The sequence below is a fragment of the Dryobates pubescens genome, chromosome 13, assembly GCF_014839835.1.
Source record: "Dryobates pubescens isolate bDryPub1 chromosome 13, bDryPub1.pri, whole genome shotgun sequence".
Taxonomy (NCBI): Eukaryota; Metazoa; Chordata; class Aves; order Piciformes; family Picidae; genus Dryobates; species Dryobates pubescens.
In genome coordinates, this window is record NC_071624.1 from 25,869,283 (window position 1) to 25,889,744 (window position 20,462).

A 20,462-nucleotide genomic window follows, 5' to 3' on the forward strand; every position below is an offset into this window, starting at 1 on the left:
TTGCTAGAAATTGATAGTCTTTGGGAAAGAAGGTTGGATTTCCACAATATTTCTGAACCAACTGTTTAAGGTTAAAAATACCTTTGCTGGCAGGATCTGACACTGTCAGGAAAAACATTTTACCACAGCATTTTAGTTTTTTTGCTTTCTTAGATATTTTATCAAAAGCTCAGGAGATTCAAGTTGCATCTTGCAGCTGGGGCATGTCATTTTAGTGGGGAGGGGGAAAAAAAGTCCCTTTAGCTGTAGTCTCACTATGACAGTGATGGAGGGTGTGTATAGGGGTTTTTTCCCCCCTGTTTTGACAGCCTGCAGCATGCTTGGAGTTGCTGTGTTTTCCATTTTATTTCCCCATGGAGTGCTGTGTGGTGTGTTGATAGGAATGGGATCGTGCTAGGTACCTGAGCATCATTTTCTGTGCACTGTTGGTTGCCCTACTGTAGTGGATGTTATATGGAGCATGTCCCTGGGAGAAGAGAATGGATAAATTGAAGGGACTGGATGGAATTGGGGAAGTTGTCAGCATTGCTGTTTAACTGGGATGATGTTTCTCATGTATCAAAAGGAAACCACCACTTACCTTGGTGCTCAGTCAGGAAAACTAAAATGCTTGTCAGAGAACAGAATGGATTAGAATGGAATCGAATTAACCAGGTTGGAAAAGACTTTTGAGAGAGTGATTGCCAGAACAGAATCAGCTTAGCCTAGTGGTAGGTCATCAACTTCACAACATAAGCACAAAGTGTGTGACAAAAGAGTGTCTTTTACAGTGATTGGTCTGAATAATAACTTGGACAAGAAAGGAGGGAAAGAGAGGGTTTTTTTGGGGGGAACCTGAGGCAGGGATGCTCCTCAGGAGGGTTTTACTGTGTTACATTCTTGCCTGTGTATTTTTGTATATACTGTAAACTACTGTATGTTTTGTATATACTCATTGCATTTCATTCTGCTTGTAAAATACAGCTGTTCATTCACTTCTCTGACTGAGTTAGCTGTGCTTTCTGTGGTGGGAGGATTAAACCTTCACACCACCGCAGTTTAGCTGCAGAGTTGGAGCAGAAGAGTGGAGAAGTATAAACAATTCACAGTTGGGTGCAAAAAGGAAAACCAAAAAGATTATTCTAAACAAATTTCATTGGCCAGATGTGTGAAGGGGACCCTTAGCAGTCTCTTTTCCCACATCCATTCATTTCTTTCTTTCTTCCCTCTCTGGCAGCTGCTTTCTGCTCTGCTCAGCTGGAAGAATCTTATCGCCACTGACCTTGAGATAAGAACACTAATGATGCTTTGAGCTAAAGGCATTCCTAACTTCTTTCTCTTTCCTTCTAATTAAACACAGACAGGGTGGGGGGGAGAGGTTAGGGGAGAGATGGAGCAGTTACCCCCACTCCTTTGGGGATCCCATTAGTGGTTCAGGGGGGGTTTCCTGCTGTTTTCTGATTGTAAGTCCCTGTATAATATTGTAAATGTGGTATATTGGTACATATTCATTGCATTCCACTGCAGAGTGTAGTTATGGCTTGTAAATATAGCTTCCATTTGCTTACCCAACTGAGTGAGCTGAGTTTTTGTTAATGTGGTGGTAAAATTCTAAACCATTACAGCATCACAAAAGAACACTACCATAAAGAGCCCAAGTGCCCAAGAAGGCCAATGACATCCTGGCCTGCATCAGAAATAAAGTGTGGCCAGCAGGAGCAGGGAAGTCATTCTGCCCCTGTACTCAACACTGGTTAGGCCACACCATGAGTACTGTGGCCAGTTCTGGGCCCTCAATTTAAGAAGGACATTGAGACTCTTGAACTTGTCCAGAGAAGAGCAACAAGGCTGGGGAGAGGCTTCAAGCACAAACCCTACAAGGAGAGGCTGAGGGAGCTGGGGTTGTTTAGCCCGGAGAAGAGGAGGTTCAGGGAAGACCTTATTTCCTTTTACAACCACCTGTAGCCAGTTGGGGGTTGGTCTCTCCTTGCAGGCAACCAGCACCAGAACAAGAAGACACAGTCTCAAGCTGTGCCAGGGGAGGTTTAGGCTGGAGGTGAGGAGAAAGTTCTTCCTAGAGAGAGTTGTTAGCCATTGGAATGTGCTGCCCAGGGAGGTGGTGGAGTCACCGTCCCTGGAGGTGTTCAAGAGGGGATTGGAGGTGGCACTTGGTGCCATGGTTGAGTAGTCATGAGAGTTGGGTGAGAGGTTGGACTTGATGATCTTTGAGGTCTTTTCCTACCTTACTGATTCTGTGATGTGTTCAGATGGTCACTTGGAATAATGAGGAACAACTGAGGTAGGCCTATGATGATGATTATACTTCTGCTGTAGCATCTACAAAGAGCCCTGGGCTCTTCACTGCATCCTTGCACTGCTGTGTCTCACTGCAGCAGTGGGAAACTGTCTAATACTTTTTGATAAAACAGAAAAGGAAAATAATCTTTATCTCACCAAAGTTGAAGTTTCTTCTTCTTCTCCCAGGCATAACAGCTCCATTAATTCCCTCAGTGTTCTTTGCTTTCTTGCTAGGAGGCACATATTCTTCATCTTCTTCACCATCATCATTGCCATCATCACCATCACCATCGTCATCATCCCCACCATCATCATCATCCCCACCATCGTCATCATAGTTACCGCTGCCACCATCTTCATCATCATCACCTGAAAGAAACAAAACTATCACAGTTTGGAAGTCCAGAGAACTCATGTGCAACGTTGGAACTGCTTTGGATTTCGAACCTCAAACATGAATATGGAACTGTGCTTTTTTAAGCATAACATTTTACAATTAATTGCTTTTCTGACTAACTTCAGAAAGCCACTGGGCTGTGAAGGAACAATTTGTTTAAGAGAGTCAGCACAAGGTACTTCTGCACTTCCTAAGGAAAACTACGTTGTGTTCTGAAATATAGCTGGACATCTCAATCATCATAAAATGACCTCTGGTTTGCCAGCACTCAGGAAATGCAATCTTCTTGTCCAAGAAGTCAAGGGACAAAAATCCAGATTTCTTTTGATTTCATTCAACTACTTGATGGTCACTGGAATTAATGAAGAACAACTGAGGTACCCTATGATGATGCAATACATCTGCAAAGAGCCCTGAGCTCTTCACTGCTTACTTGCACTGCTGTGTCTCACTCCTGCAGTGTGAAACTAAGACATTTTTATAAACAGAAAGGGAAAATAATTTTTCATCTTCTCTTACCAGAATTCAATGTTCTTGTTGCTCTTCTCCCAGTACTGGCAGCTCCATTAGCTGACCTGGTGTTTCTTCGTTTCTTGCTAGGAGGCAAGTATTCTTCATCATCATCATCACCACCATCATCATCATCCTCCTCCTCCTCCTCTTCCTCCTCCTCCTCCTCATCATCATCTTCAGGAAACAAAAATATTGTACATGAGTTCTCTGGAGTTTAAAACTGCTATGTTGGAACGGCTTTGAATGTCAAAGCTCTAACGTGAGCATTGAACTGTACTTCACTGATCAACACATTTTGCAATTAATTATTTTTCTGAGTAACTTCACATAGCCACTGGGCTGTGCAGGAACAATTTCTGTAAGAGAGCCAGCACATGGTATTTCCATAATTCCTAAGGAAAATCATATTATAGAATCATAGAATGGTCCAGGCTGGGAAGGACCTCCAAAGGTCATCTAGTCTGACCTCCCCACAGTCAGCAGGAACATCCCCAATTAGATCAGGCTGCCCAGGGCCTCGTCGAGCCTCACCTTGGATATCTCCAGGGAAGGGGCCTCAACCACCTCCCTGGGCAACCTGTTCCAGTATTCCACCACCTTCACAATAAAGATATCCAATCTGTTCTGAAACACAGCTGGACATCTCATGATCATCAGATGACCGCTGGTCCAAGAACTCAAGGAACAAAAATCTTGCAGCGTATGTTCAGATGGTCACTTGGAATAACAAGGAACAACTGAGGTAGACTATGAGGGTGATTATACTTCTGCAATACATCTACAAGGAGCCCTGGGCTCCTCGCTGCATAATTGCACTGCTGTGTCTCATTCCTGCAGCGTGAAACTGTCTGAGACCTTTGTATAAAACAGAAAGGCAAAATAATCCTTAATTTTTCTCTTACCAGAATTCACTGCTCTTGCTGCTGTTCTCCTAGTACTGGCAGCTCCATTAGCTGAAGTGATGTTCTTTGTTCTCTTGCTAGGAGCCAAGTATTCTTCATCATCATCTTAAAGAAACACAAAAATATCACAATTTTAATGTCCAGGGAACTCATCTGCAACGTTGGAACTGCTTTGGATTTCAAAGCTGTAGTGCAGGTATTGAACAGTGCTTTCTTATGCATCAAATTGTACAATTAATTACTTTTCTGAGTAACTTTAGAAAGCTTTTGGCCTGTGCATAAAAAATATTGTGTAAGGCAGCCAGCACAAGGTACTAGGGAAAACTATACTGTGTTCTGAAACACAGCTGGACACTCATGATCCTAAAATGACCATGCAAAAGAAACCAGGAAATACATTGTGCAGACAGCGATTACATCCTTTATCTACTTGGAAGTACCCTTCCACTAAGAGGTCTTCAAACACTACCTATGTTTTATCTTGAAGTGATTGAAGGTGCTAGACCTTGTGTCAAACCCAGGTAAAGCTGATGGATGTAACTGAAATTCATTTAACACAAAGAAACAGAGGGGAAAAAAACTGCTGCCTGCTTGGGTAGAGAAAACCCTTTCAAAGCATTTTCACTTTTGTGGTAAAGGCCTTTACATACACACAGAACCTAATCACCCTTCTCTTATCACCTCTTCCCTTGAGATAATGCAAGAATTATTTTACTGCTGGATTATAAAAAGGTGAAAGCAACACCACAAGTGTCAACTTGGGCTTCAAATGCATTGCCTAATTTCTCAAGTGCTAAGTTGGTGACCTTAATCTTAGCCATTCCAGAAGGAGGCTTTGCAAAAACCAATCTCAGAAGTGTTTTAAAGCAGTTACAGGACATGAAAGGCAAGAAATACAGCTGACTTCTAACCACCATCCCTGCATGAAAACACCATGGACACTGGCTTTGCTGCCATTTAGATGAGACAGAGAGATGGTGTATATAAAGGTTTTTATCTCATCTCCATTGATACTCAATAAATAAATTGAAGCTTCCCTTACACAACCTGTAACATGCAGTTTCTGTCATAGTATAATTCTTCCCAGAAGCAAGCATTAAGCTGAAATTCTGTCTAACTACAGTGTGCTTCCAAACCATTCATGTTCTTCATGTTTACTGTTGTAAAATTCCTTTCAAAACCTAAAGTAATGACTTGTTATTAAATATTGAGTATCCCTCATTACCAATGCTTGAAAAATAAGTGAAAGATGTGAATCTGTTGTGCACAGTTTCAAAAGCAGCCCAGTATTTCCAAAATGCTTCAGTAGATTTTGGGTTTATAAAAATTCTGGACCAGGTATGTTCACCAACCAGAGAAGGATCCCAACTGCAGTCAACACGAGCACATCCTCCTGCTTTTTTTTCAGTACCATGTATGGATTGTAAAAACAAAAGCATTTTTGGACATAAAAACACCCAATGGACCAAAATCACTCAACTGGAGAACTAACCCTCAATGGTAACCTCGACCTCAGGATCCATACTTGTACCTGAAGAGGTTTTCAGAGGGGAATCTGGAGGGAGAAAATCCACACTAGCACACCATCCTGTTTTTTCAGTAACATGGAATGTAGGCATTGTTAAAACAGCACTATTTGGACATGAAAACACCCAATGGACCAAAAATCACTCAACTGGAGAACTAACCCTCAATGGTGACCTCGACCTCAGGACCTCGACTTATTTCTGGAGGGGTGTTCTGGGGGGGACCTGAAGGGGGAGGAAAAAAAAACAGAACTGATGAATGATGGACACAGAAAAGATTTTACCAAACACTCCATGGTTTTATATTGAAATTAGCACTTGTCAAAGAAACTCCCTAGCTCACTGAAATGTTCTGCACAGCATGCAGCAAAACCAGAAGCAAAGATCTTTTAGCATAAGCTTTTAAGCATTTCTAGACAAGGGTGAGGAGGTGGGGATTATACTTGTTAAGTTGCATGTGCAGCAGTGCAGAGTTGCTGTTAAAGACAGGAGGAAACTCCTTATTCTTGGCTTAATAGGATTAATACAACCAAAAAAACACATTTTTCCCTTTGTTATCAAGGATTACTGAAAACATAGACAAAGGCTGTGTGCCCCCACACATGATGTATTGCTTTACACAGACTCAAGAGCTGCTGCACTATAACCAATTCCACAACAGGCTGCAAGGCCAGCAGTGAAAGATGAGAAGGAAACCCACACTGCTTTCATTGGGGACGTCTGCACCAACATCATAAATAGGATTAGGCTTATCAATCCTGGGGGGGTGGGGAAAGAGCAATTTGCACTTAATTGGACTAAAGTGTAAAAAACTGAAATCCATTACAGTGGAAACTGTTTAAAACCCAAGAAGCAGTTGATGGAGGAACATATTTTAATTATTCTGACAGAGCAATGCTCTGCTTGTGCATTTTGAAGAGTATCTTCTCTCAGATCTCTGTAAGCTGCAAGAGATCACTTTAGCAGCCAGTCTGAAGGATCTGTGTTTCAAAGGCTCTTCACATGATGTCCTGGATAGCTGAGATTCAGCAGTATCTGCCGAGTCACCTCAGCTGCAATGCATTTGAACTATGTCAAATTTATCACCCAGTTCATGGAAAACATGATGGGAGCAAATGGGAAGGGAACTTATTCAGGCCTATAAATATGAGGGGTGGGTGTCAAGATGAAGGTGCCAGTGTCTTGTCTGTCATGCCCAGTAATAAGACAAGGAGCAATGGGTATAATCTGGAGCACAGGAAGTGCCACTTCAACATGAGGAGAAACAAGAGCACTGGAGCAGGCTGCCCATAGACGTTGTGGAGTCTCCTCCTTTAGGGACTTTCAAATCTTGCCTGTATGCGTTCCTGTGCCACACATCCCTCTGATGCTTATTAAACTTTATAACCAGTAACAAAACAAATTGAACTGCATGGAAAACATCTCAACCTGCACCAATTACTAGTGATCAATCTGATGTTCCTTTTTGAATCTAGAAAAGAAAGAAATGAGATTCTCTCCTAGATGCCTCTCTACTTGGACACCGGAAAATTAAGGCAATTGAAATTCTCATTTCTGTTGAAGTTGAAGATCCAATACCCTAAACTTTCACTTCAAATCATGGAAGCAAAGCTTTGAAAAGCAAACCTCATACATTCAATTTCCAAAACATATGGGAGAAAAACACAACTAAAAGCTTTACCTGTGTAAATTTTTACAAGAGCAATTCTTTGAGCTGGCTGTGATGATCCTAACGTGGCTGCTAAAAAACAAAGAGAATGGCTTTTAGATTGTGTCTCAACACAAACACATTTTCGCAGCCTAAAAAGCAAGCCTCTTACATTCCATTTCCAAGACAGGTGGGAGAGAAACACAACTAAAAGATCTACCTGCGTAATTTGTTACAAAAGCAGCTTTTTTATCCGGCTCTGGTGCTTTTGAAGGGGCTGCTAGGAAAGAAAGAGAATGGCTGTTAAATTGTGTCTCACCACAAACACATTTTCCCAGTCTGAAAAGCAAACCTCATACATTCCACTTCCAAAACTGATGTGAGCAAAACACAACTTGTTGTAGGTTAAGGATTAACTGTCCTACCAGAGAGGTAAATTCCTCCAGAGGCCTAGACAGTCCAAAGTGGGAGGACACAGGATATTGTAATTTGTTATTCCCCTCCATATCCTCTATCTTTCTACGTAAGGAGCAGACCTGGTCACATCTCTCTCTCTCTTGCCTCCCTGCTCTGGCTGTGGAGCTGCTGCTTCCTCTTTTTGGCTGTGTGGGAACAAGGCCTTGCTGGCAAGAGATTCTCTTGCGGCATAGCTGAGGCCTACTCGAGGCTTAGCGTTGGGGGGCAGTGAGACCTAATCCAGGGCCTACTGGGGTCTAGCGTTAGCAGAGGCTTGGCTCATTGAAGCCTGTTTTGGGGCCCAGCCAGAGAGCTGGGCCAAGGCTGATTCTGAGTATCTGTATATATCCTTTGTGCCTTGATCCCTTTTGTACTTTTGTTTGTTTCTGTAAACGTCTATTTAATCACCACTAAGTAGGGAGCAGGTGTTGATCTGTTAGAGGGTAGAAGGGCTCTCCAGAGGGACCTTGACAGGCTGGATAGATGGGCAGAGTCCAACAGGATGGCATTCAACAAGTCCAAGTGTTGGGTGCTGCACTTTGGTCACAACCACCCCATGCAGTGCTACAGGCTGGGGTCAGAGTGGCTGGAGAGCTGCCAGACAGAAAGGGACCTAGGGGTACTGGTTGACAGCCGGCTGAACACGAGCCAGCAGTGTGCCCAGGTGGCCAAGAAGGCCAATGACATCCTGGCTTGCATCAGAAATAGTGTGGCCAGCAGGAGCAGGGAAGTCATTCTGCCCCTCTACTCACCACTGGTTAGGCCCCACCATGAGTCCTGTGTCCAGTTCTGGGCCCCTCAATTTAAGAAGGACATTGAGATTCTTGAATGTGTCCAGAGAAGGGCAACAAGGCTGGGGAGAGGCCTCAAGCACAGCCCTGTGAGGAGAGGCTGAGGGAGCTGGGGTTGTTTAGCCTGGAGAAGAGGAGGCTCAGGGGAGACCTTATTGCTGTCTACAACTACCTGAAGGGAGGTTGTAGCCAGGTGGGGGTTGATCTCTCCTCGCAGGCACACAGCACCAGAACAAGAGGACACAGTCTCAAGCTGTGCCAGGGGAGGTTTAGGCTAGAGGTGAGGAGAAAGTTCTTCCCAGAGAGTTGTTGGCCATTGGAATGTGCTGCCCAGGGAGGCGGTGGAGTCCCCATCCCTGGAGGTGTTCAAGAGGGGAATGGATGTGGCACTTGGTGCCATTGTTCAGTAGTCAGGAGGTCTCAGGTGACAGGTGAGACTTAATGATCCTTGAGGTCTTTTCCAACCTTATTGATTCTATGATTCTGTGTGAGTGTTTTTATTTACTCCTTTAGGGTAAAATATTTTCTGTCCCAGTTCAAATCAGGACACAACTAAAAGCTTTACCTGGTTCATTTTTTACAAGAGCAGTTGTTTTATAAGGCTCTGATGCTGGCGAAGGGGCTGCTAGGAAACAAAAAGAATGGCTGTTAAAGTGTCTCTCACCATAAACACATTTTCCCAGCCCATAATGGAATTTGTCAAAGAAGCAGATGGGAACCAGAATCAGGAGTTGGATTCTGAATCTGGATCCAGGAACACATGGATTGGGATCAAAGGCAGAATGGAGAGTCCTCCTCAAACACCGACCACTGAGGAAGAGAACTTGACCCTGGTGACCCCTCAGCTTTATACCAGATATGATGTAGATGGAATGGAATCTCTCCTTGGTCAGATCAGGGTCATCTCTCCTGTCTGCTCCTCCCTCCAGGTGCAGCCTTTTACTCTGCACTTCTCATGCAGTACATAAGATTTAGCAGTGACCTTGGTCTGCACTCCCAATCCTTGATGCTAATGCTAAATATCAGCATTACCATGGCTAGCAGCAGCCACTGTCTGCACAAGCATGCTGGTAACTGCAGAATGTGAAGTTGCTTAGAAGAGACTGAGCTGAAAAGTAAAATCATTGAACAGAACTACTTCTGTTCTTACTCAACCCAGGACAGACTCAGCACAACTGCACGTTTTCTTTTTGTTTCCCTTGTGTTAATAAATTTTAAAACATGAAATGTTTTGGGGTTTGCCTTTCTTATTTTTATTTTTTCCCCCAATGAATTTTTAATCAGCAAAATCTTTCTTCCTGTTGAAATCTGTATTCCTAGGCAGCCCTTTTAGACTTTAAAATTTCTACTTGCATTAAAGTGACAAATTCAGAGAGATTAAATCATTTACGACACTTCAAGGTTGTTTGCCTTTCATCACAACAGCTCTTTTGATGGCTATATGGGGACTGCTTTAAAAAGGCTGTGGCAGAAAGCAGCACACAAGTGACACTTGAAAGATTAAATTAACACCCCTAAATTTCTACTGCTTAATGCTTTGGCACTCCTGCAGTTACATGGAAAAAGAGTGAACTGCTTACAGTACAAATGGCCTCACACTGAGCTGATCACTCTATAACACAGACAGCACAGGCATATACAGCTAGCCATACAGGAGTGTTATACTAACTGGAACTGAAGGATTTGGATCACTTACTCTGTGTCAATCAAATGATTTCAGTGTTCATTTGCAAAAGCAGACTGCAGAAGATCATACAGCTCTCCACAATTTGTGGCTGTTTAGAGGCAGGTTTGTAAGTCTACCAGCAATGAAAAACAACAGCTTCTCTTTTTCAAGGGGCAATGGGTTCAAGCTGGAGCACAGAAGGTTCCATGTAAAAAGAAGGAAAAACTTCTTCACTGAGAGTGCTACAAAACACTGGCATGGGCTGCCCAGAGAGGTTGTGGAGTCTCCTTTTCTGGAGACATTCAAAACCCACCTGGATGTATTCCTATGAGACCTGATCTAGGTGATCCTACCCTGGCGGGGGCTTGGACGCCACGACCTTTTGAGTTCACTTCCAACCTGTAATGTTGTGTCATTCTGATTCTCTGATTCAGTCCTTTTACTGTGTCAAAACCCGGACCTTTCTTCCAGAATAGCTAGTCTTTGGTGCCACCCAAAACACTTAACACTGCAGTGACCTTCACATTTGACTAGGATACAGGGGAAAAAAAAACACACCCACTGCCATATTGCTAGGGCCCAGTGACGGAAAGCTGCCCCTAATACTCTGTCAAACACCCACGGGAAGTTTTTGATGGCTAAAGTCCCCATTTCTCAGTCTTCTCACTGAGTACTGCTAAACCACTGCTAAATTTAGTAATTCAGTATTAACTCATGGCAACATCCAAACACTGCAGCCTACCACAAGGTAAGAAGAAATGAAAAGAGCATCCACCTACAGGTATAATTCTTCCCTCCGTGTGATTAATGGGAGAATTTCACACGCAGCGCTGTGGTCAGCATTACAGATTGGTGAGAGGAAGCAAACACTCCAGCCAGGAACAATAACCATGAAATTCCACCAGTAAATCATTTTCTGCAGGAAGCCCCAGGCAGATTGCTGGTCTCTTACAGTTAAGTTGTTTCTTTTCAGAAATCGATAAGCCTGGCTTTTGCTGTCAGGCTTTTGCAGCAAGAACTGTGACCCCAGCCCTCTTCTTTGTTTTGTAGCACACCTCTACAAGGGCAATGCTTGGGCTCCCTTGGGTTAGTCCTCATTAACACACCTCAGGATAACTGTACTCTTCAAAGGTTCACTTCTCTGCACAGCACCATCACACCCACACAAACCCCTGCATGCCTCCTGAATTTATAGCTCTCTGCACTCTGTTCAACCTTTTAGCTTGAGCAGTAGCAACGTGAAGAAACAAAGGAGAAGCTCTAGGGAAGGCACCATGACTTGATGTTGTAACACCACTTCTCATCACTACTACCAACAGGACTCTGGTTTGTGTTGTTTTCAGTGGAAGTTTGCATGACTGCACTGAAAGGGGAAAAAGGACACACTGCTGGCTCATGGTGAACTTGTCCACCAGCACTCCCAGGTCCTTCTCCACAGAGCTGCTTTCCCCCGCCCCCAGTCCACACTGCCTCAACTTTACTATGGAAGCTTATTGTATGCATGGGATTTTTTAGCTCAGGCAGGTTGCAGTATGTATGTCACAATGTTGTAAGGCAATCATTTCAGCACAGACTCTACAAACAGTGTTGGATTACACTTTGGGCTATTGGCCAAATTCTGACATTGTTTTTATGCATGAAATGGAAAGCCACAAGGAGCTGAAAAGCAAAAGGGTGACAGGACTTGGCTTTGGAAAGAAAAACAATGACATTGTCTCCAAGAAAGTATCTATTTTTACTGCCTTCTCTTGTGCCTGTAAACCTCCTGTCCTCTCAGGCTAGGCAGTGTACAAATAGGAAGGAAAAAATAATCCTGACAGCAGAGAATTCACCTTTCCAATTCTGAGCTTGAGTGGTGACATTTGGCTCTGCTGTAGGGTTAAGATCTCCAGACAGTGTTCATGCACCACTTGAGACATGCCAGTATGAAAATAGTGATTCTACAATCCTGCAGCTGGTTACTAAAGCACATCAGAAAATCAGCTCAGGAATCTGTGTGCCTGACCATGCACAGAAATGTGATCTCAGTAACATAATATTACAAAATGAAAGGATGTGCAGTTCTGCTCCTCATTGTTGAACGTGGAGCTATCCTTCAGAGGTATGTGACAGCTTGCCTGTGTTCCTCTATATTGCTCAATTAACCTAACAACAAATGCAAACAGGCTGAAATAATACATTTAGGGTTCTAGTTGTTTTATATTGCCCTTTATAACAACAACTTCATTTCTGTTCACTGCAACCAAAGGAAATAACTCGCTCCTAGCTGAGCTTAACTTGCAGCATTAACTGGATACAGGGACGAGGCAGAGCAACTCAGAGATACTTCAAACATAGAGCTTGAGTAGTGGACCTCACAAATGTTGTTCTGCTTGGAGTATATATAAATATTAAAATCATATAAGAATGATTCATACACTACAAGAGCTTCTGAAACTTCAAATTAAAGATTCATCAGTGCAGAGTTATTACAGTTTATTTCCCATTTAAAGAGGTTACTGAAATTAGAGGCTGCATACTGGACCCTCAGAAAAAAAAACCCAAGCAGTTCAAAAGACAGGCAGGAAATTGTCTTTGAGCCCACACACACACATATGGCCATGATGAAATTGTACTTCAGCTCTTTTGGTATTCTCCAGAATAACTTAAATGACAGTCAGCAAGGAAATGTTGTATCCTAACAGAGCTCTGTAATTTCACCCCTAATGACCAAGAATAAGTAATCAGGCACCGAGAGTAACATTCAAGCAATCAACCCTTTCAATGAGATAAACACACATGAAACGTTAGCACCATTACCTGGAATAGTATATTGATAGTATGCAGGATCATGTGGCTCCTCTTTCACTGCTACTGGGGCTGTTCTCAAAGCAGCTGCTGTAGAAGTGACAAAGGGGTCGAATATCAAAAGTAATACTAACCAGATTCTAAAAACCAACCAAGCAGAACACCCACCAAGATCCTAGCTGGTCTCCATTCAAAAAAGAAAAGTAAGAAAAAAGAACCAAACAAACAAAGAAGCAGGAAGAAGTATTTTTCAGGTGCTGAGACACTAAACAATTGTTGAGCTAAACCACCAATGACAAAGTGACCTGCTGGCTTCTTACATTTCAGTTTGGCCACTGTCAGAAGGGATTCAGGATTAAATCTTCCCTCCAAAACTGACATCCTTGCAGATGGTATTGTGGATGTGAAGAATTAAAATAATTAATGGTCTCCCTCTTTGCCCACTAGCATAGCAAAACCCCTATTTTATCACCCATTGTGCTGAATGTTCTCCTATACCTACTGCTGCTCACTGCTCAGTGCAGCCAAGTTAGATACAGCCTGCATCAAACCGTGCTGCTGATAGAACACCACCAAAGGTCCTTAACTGCTTGTGGCTTCCTTGAAGACAAACATCCCCTCCATAAACCTTCCAGCACTGCCCAAAATGTTTTCAGACCATTCTGACAAAATGAGAACTAGAGCAAAGCACTGAGCTGAATAGGAAAACTCTGAATTCTTGTACAAAATGCTGAGCACTGTGGCCCAACCCAACAAAAGGGAAAGCCACCAGCTTATCTCTAAGCACACCTGTCATCCCACTGCCTTTAATGGGATTATTCATGCCTTTACCCCCCAGCACACACTTACTGCTCTGCTGCAGATCACACAGCCTTGCAGGATCACCTCCCACTTGAAGGGTAACGTAGGATTGCTTGGGCATTATTTAGTGATAAATAACATGGTTTGGTATTATTGATTTCTTTCCATTTTAGCTAGAAGATGGACATTCTCTCACTTCCAGCATTTTATTAACAAATAAACACAGTGTTTTTTCTCTCTGGAATAGGGACAAAATGAGTCTGAAGTAAAACAAAATGAAAAAGAGGTGGTTTTTCCCTCTCCACTTAAAACTATTGACAAATTATTTCCGCCTACAAATTTTACAACTCTCCTACTCCCAGAAACACAGACCTTTGCCTAAGGGTCAATGTTTGATAAAATCTCCAGCTGAAGGTAATTTCAAGGAGGGAAAAGTTTTTCCTTCTCACAAAGGATGGCTTTTTGCTGCTTTTGTCCTTTGAGCTTCCTCTCTTTGCTTGAGTTCAGCCCTCTGAACACAAACTGCTCATTTCATTTGCAAACAAGAGCAAAACGTGGAACATACCAGGATCCTCTTTTGATTCTGTTTTCACTTCAGTAGGAGGAACAGGAGGACAACTACAAAAACAAACAAGCACACTGGTGTTACAAAAACACAAATATCACAGTGCTGGATAGTTTCTCAAGCCTTACAGGTTGTCAATTAAATAGCTCACAGAAACTTCTTTTTTTCCAGACAGGAACACAAAAAATAAAGCCCCCTGCAGCTTGGCTTATCTGACTTATCTCAAGGGAATTGCCAGGAATCTCTTATCCCTACATTTTCAGGGCATACCTAATATTCAAACCATGCTTATTATTTCATGAAAGGCAAACTCATAAGCACAAAAACCCGACCCCTGCTTTCACATTAAGCAATTTTTGAGTTCTTCCAGTCATAATCTCTTAATTTACTAACAACCACACAAAAATTAATTGCAGTTTTAATTGAGGAGGGGGAAGGAAGCAACATTACATCTGTTGCCCATTGCTGCCCTACCATAAACCATGACAAACTTATCCCTGACTGACAGACTGTGAATTAAGAACACTCCCTGGGCTAACTAAACCAAGGGGAAACTTTGCCATCTGCTTCATTCTAACAGTTTCCCCACAAATAATGGCCAAGAGAAAATTCAACTTCATGCTTTTTATAATCCCAGCCAAGCAAAAGGTATCCATAGGTTAGCTAAACAGAACAAGCACATGAGGGAGAAGATAACCTCTATGAAAATACATAGCTGATACCCACCCCCCCCCCAAAAAAAATTGCATTGTTTTAACTTCACCTTGAAGCTAGAGGTATTTTTGAATGATCTGGCAGAGGAACTCCTGAAAGATAAAAGACAATCTTTGAGTTTCCTATACTCCATTTACCTTCAACACAAATTGAAAAGCTAACACTGACATCACGAAGCAAAGCCCTGAGCACCTTTTACAAGCACATCTGCATATTTTCTGTGTTCACAGACACAAGGGACAGATCTCATGGAACTGCTTTATTAACCCTGTAAAGCAACACCAAGATAAAATCCCTTCCAGTGTACATTTCACCCTGTGTTTCTCTCCTTGCTCTCCTGGTGTGGCCAGCAGGTCAAGAGAGCTCATTCTGCCCCTTTACTCTGCTCTTCTGAGACCCTGCCTCCAATACTGTGTCCAGTTCTGGTGTCCCCAGCACAAGGAGGCCACAGTTGGATTGAGTCCACAGGAGGGCCACAAAGGGCTGTAGCACCTCTGCTACAATGACAGGCTGAGGGAGCTGGGCTTGTTCAGCCTAGAAAAGGCTCTGGGGGGGTCTTTGGAGCTGCATTCTAATACCTGAAGAGACCCCACAGGAAGGCTGAAGGCAAACTTTTCATAAGGGTGTCTAGCTGAGGGAGAATATATTAGACTGGATCTTAGGATGAAGTTCTTCAGTACAAGGGTGAGGAGACTCTGGAATAGGTTGCTCAGAAAGGTTGTGGATGCCTGCTCCCTGGGCATGTTCAAGGCCAGGTTGGATGTGGCCTTGAGCAGGTGTTCTGGTTGAGAGGCATCCCTGCCTATCATGGGGAGGTTTGAGTAGGTGATCTCTGAAGTTCCTAACAACCTAAGCCATTCTATGACTCTATCATGCTAAGTGAAAAGCTTGGGAAATAAGCAAATCCTTCACCTAAAAGAAAAAGGATATTTTCACAAAGGCCCATCTCAGTCCTAAATTACAGCTAGACACAAATAGATTATCCTTTTAGAATGGCCATTTACCACAGTGAAAACCTGCCTTGCATTTTCATTAGCAATATTCCTACCAGAATCTCTGCAATTTCCTGCTGTCCAGTCACAGGCAACACATTTTTAATTTCACTAATCCAGCATTAACTCCTGCCTGTTTCACCTGCTAAAGTGCAACCTTTTTGGAATACAAACCCTACAGAGTTTGCTTCATGCTCTTCGTAAAACAAAACCTCACACACACAAATCTTGCAAGTAAAGCACTATGACCCAAAGAAGGGAATGGGAGAAGGGATTTCTTTGAAGCTAGGAATGAATCTTTACACAGTTTTGACAAAAACCCTTTAGCTCAGATTTTTTTAACACATAGAGGCTGTCATAGGAACTAGAACACTCAGCTGCTTCAGAAGATAAAAATCAATTCTTAAAATGCACTATAAATGCCAAAAATTCAGCTATGCATTAGAACACAGAGCACTGCAAAGTCCTGGCACCTTCTAAAATGCAATGCAGTCCTCCATCAGCTCACTTCTCCCTTCCCTAACATACTTTTCAATTCACATTAAATTTAACTTCAGTAAAAGGATGAAGAATGCAATAGAAGAAAATTTTATCTCTAATTAGTTGCTCCTGGCAGAAGGCATGAAGGAAAAGGTTACAGTTCCATAAGTAAGGCAACTCTCAGTCTAGGAATTTTTGCACAGTTTGACACTTTATCCACATGACCTAATTTTGTATCTAAACTAAAATTATGACCTGTTTCTGGTTAGTCCAAGTAAGTAACATACCTGGTTGTTTCTTCAGCTCCACAACAGCCCTGCATGCAGATATGGAAAGAAAAGGGCACAGCATTAGCAAAGACATCATTGCTTACTTGGTGGTGTAACATTAAAGAGAGAGCACTCCTCTTTAAGAGAAACAACCTGCAAGGTTCATTTAAAAATGAAAACTATTTGGACTTACGTCCACCAAAGCAGACAGAGCAGCACGAGAGAGAGCAAATAACCTTTTGAGGACAAATGAGATCTGTGACTTGTGGTCCAGGATCCATTTCAGTGTTACTGCATCGTATTTGGATGGATGCTGCAATGCAATTCCTCTGAGCAGGCCCTGCACTATCAGAAAGGACTGGTCATTCTGTATCTTCTCATATGGCACAGGTACCAACGTTGACTTCCCTAAAGCTTTGCCTGGAAAACAAACAAACAACAACAACCAACCAAACAGGAGATTAGGTTGAGGTCAAGAGTACAAGCAAGGTGCAGATGCAAATCTCTGCAGGAAAGTAAGTATGGCTCTAATTAATGTGCACTGGAACCCAGCGAGAAACAGAGGCTTCCTTGGAAGAAAACCAAATGGGCTGGGCTCTGCAAGAATCTCTAATCACTTCCCACAAAATACAGCAAGAAGAAAACCATGAACTACCCAATGTGTGTGCATGTCTTAGCACTGGCTACTAAAACTTAACACTTATGTGCACCTTGACGGCACTTTAGTTGGAAGGCAAAGTCATGCAGTACTTCCCTCCCAACTGGAATATGAATTCAGAAATCCAGACCAGCTCTTTAGGAGACTTCAAAGCACCTACCATAGCAAAAGCAGAAAAAGTCATCCACAGACTTCATGAGAGCTTCCTTTTCCTGAGAATCCACTGTCAGTCCATTCACAGGTGGCAGTGTCTTTGTTTTCTTCGTCTCTGCAGCCTTCTCTTCTCTAACACCTGGCAGTTACATAAACAAGTAAAACAAAAACAAAATAACTTACTGAGTGCAGCTGACTAAAATGGGCCATGAAGCATGTGTGGCTCCAAAGTGCCTGGCTCAGAGGTGAGGGGAATGCTGCTGTTAGGAGGCAGGCTGTGATTCCACTGCAAACAAGTGACAAAAGCATCACTGTGCACATCTCACCAAAGAAAAAGAATCAAAAATCAAGTTTCAGCAGAGAAACAATTTACTTAATAGACATTTCCTCCAAAATGTGACCTGAAGAGAAGATGCTACACAAACAACAACAGAGAAAAGCTGGTACTGCTAGCACAAGGTACTAAGGAAAATTATACTGTGTTCTGAAACACAGCTGGACAGCTCATGATCCTAAAATGACCATGCAAAAGAAACCAGGAAATACATTGTGCAGACAGCGATTACATCCTTTATCTACTTGGAAGTATCCTTCCACTAAGAGGTCTTCAAACACTACCTATGTTTTATCTTGAAGTGATTGAAGGTGCTAGACCCTGTGTTAAACCCAGGTAAAACTGATGGATGTAACTGAAATTCATTTAACACAAAGAAACAGAGGGGAAAAAAACTGCTGCCTGCTTGGGTAGAGAAAACCTTTTCAAAGCATTTTCACTCTTGTGGTAAAGGCCTTTACATACACACAGAACTTAATCACCCTTCTCTTATCACCTCTTCCCTTGAGATAATGCAAGAATTATTTTACTGCTGGATTATAAAAAGGTGAAAGCAACACCACAAGTGTCAACTTGGGCTTCAAACGCATTGCCTAATTTCTCAAGTGCTAAGTTGGTGACCTTAATCTTAGCCATTCCAGAAGAAGGCTTTGCAAAAACCAGTCTCACAAGTGTTTTAAAGCAGTTACAGGACATGAAAGGCAAGAAATACAGCTGACTTCTAACCACCATCCCTGCATGAAAACAGCATGGACACTGGCTTCACTGCCATTTAGATGAGACAGAGAGATGGTGTATATAAAGGTTTTTATCTCATCTTCATTGATACCCAATAGATAAATTGAAACCTCCCTGTTTTTTTCAGTAACAAGGAATGTAGGCATTGGTAAAACAGCATTTTGGGGACATGAATTTACCCCATGGACCAAAAATCACTCAACTGGAGAACTAACCCCCAGTGGTGACCTCGACCTCAGGACCTCAACTTATTTCTGGAGAGGTGTTCTGGGGGAGGGACCTGAAGTAGGGAACAAAAACCAGGACTGATGAACAATGGACACAGAAAAGATTTTACCAAACCGTCCATGGTTTTATATTGAAATTAGCACTTGTCAAAGAAAGTCCCTAGCTCACTGAAATGTTCTGCACAGTGTGCAGCAAAAACAGAACCAAAGATCCTTTACCATAAGCCTTTAAGCATTTCTAGACAAGGGTGAGGAGGTGGGGATTATACTTGTTAAGTTGCATGTGCAGCAGTGCAGAGTTGCTGTTAAAGACAGGAGGAAACTCCTTATTCTTGGCTTAATAGGATTAATACAACCATTACTGAAAACATAGACAAAGGCTGTGTGCCCCCACACATGATGTATTGCTTTACACAGACTCAAGAGCTGCTGCACTATAACCAATTCCACAACAGGCTGCAAGGCCAGCAGTGAAAGATGAGAGGGAAACCCACACTGTTTTCATTGGGGACATCTGCACCAACATCATAAATAGGATTAGGCTTATCAATCCTGGGGGGGTGGGGAAAGAGCAATTTGCACTTAATTGTACTAAATGGTAAAAAACTGAAATCCATTACAGTGGAAACTGTTTAAAACCCAAGAAGCAGTTGATGGAGGAACATATTTTAATTATTCTGACAGAGCAATGCTCTGCTTGTGCATTTTGAAGAGTATCTTCTCTCAGATCTCTGTAAGCTGCAAGAGATCACTTTGGCAGCCAGTCTGAAGGATCTGTGTTTCAAAGGCTCTTCACATGATGTCCTGGATAGCTGAGATTCAGCAGTATCTGCTGAGTCACCTCAGCTGCAATGCATTTGAACTATGTCAAATTTATCACCCAGTTCATGGAAAACATAGTATGATGGGACCAAATGAGAAAGGACCTTTCACAGTATCACAGTATCAATAAGGTTGGAAGAGACCTCAAAGATCATTGAGTCCAACCTGTCACCACAGACCCCATGACTAGACCATGGCACCAAGTGCAACGTCCAATCCCCTCTTGAACACCTCCAGGGATGGTGACTCCACCACCCTCCCTGGGCAACCCATTCTTTCAAATCCTGCCTGTATGCATTCCTGTGTGACCTGCCCTAGGTGATCCTGCCTGGGTAGGGGGCATGGATTCCATCCCCTGAGGTTCCTTCCAATCCCTAAACATTCTGTGATTCTATGAAATGCAAAGAGAAAGGTCATGGTCTTTTAGTAGATGTGAAAATAAAGTATGGTCCCTTTGGAAAGTTGAAGAACAGGCACCAAGCCTGGAAAGTGGTCCATTTAGTCCAGTGCCAAATGCCTGAGACAGTTTCAATTATGAGAAAGATGGAAAAGTGTCAAAGCAGATGGAAGAAAACTGCCAGAGAGGACATTTCTACTGAAGTCTCATTAAACCAACTGGTTTCAACACAGAAGTTCTTTTAGCAAATATTATCACCACTAGGTACACAATAGTAGAATAGAACAGAACAGAACAGAATAGAATAGACCAGAGCAGACCAGGTTGGAAAAGACCTTTGAGATCATAG

The 20,462-nt window shown here is 42.6% G+C and overlaps 1 protein-coding gene across 1 annotated transcript in view; it reads right to left on the reverse strand.

The window, feature by feature from the left end:
* Positions 1-20,462, reverse strand: part of GTF2I (general transcription factor IIi) — a 71,620-nt gene that overhangs the window by 34,433 nt on the left and 16,725 nt on the right. Inside the window, exons 9-20 of the mRNA XM_054166987.1 lie at positions 17,603-17,734; positions 17,021-17,204; positions 16,803-16,831; positions 15,093-15,135; positions 14,330-14,382; positions 12,976-13,053; positions 9,076-9,135; positions 7,484-7,543; positions 7,297-7,356; positions 5,778-5,840; positions 4,090-4,194; positions 2,434-2,646 (exon numbers count right to left, since the gene is read on the reverse strand). Of these exons, the coding sequence (XP_054022962.1) occupies positions 2,434-2,646; positions 4,090-4,194; positions 5,778-5,840; positions 7,297-7,356; positions 7,484-7,543; positions 9,076-9,135; positions 12,976-13,053; positions 14,330-14,382; positions 15,093-15,135; positions 16,803-16,831; positions 17,021-17,204; positions 17,603-17,734 (1,080 nt within the window). The remainder of the gene's footprint in view (positions 1-2,433; positions 2,647-4,089; positions 4,195-5,777; positions 5,841-7,296; positions 7,357-7,483; positions 7,544-9,075; positions 9,136-12,975; positions 13,054-14,329; positions 14,383-15,092; positions 15,136-16,802; positions 16,832-17,020; positions 17,205-17,602; positions 17,735-20,462) is intronic.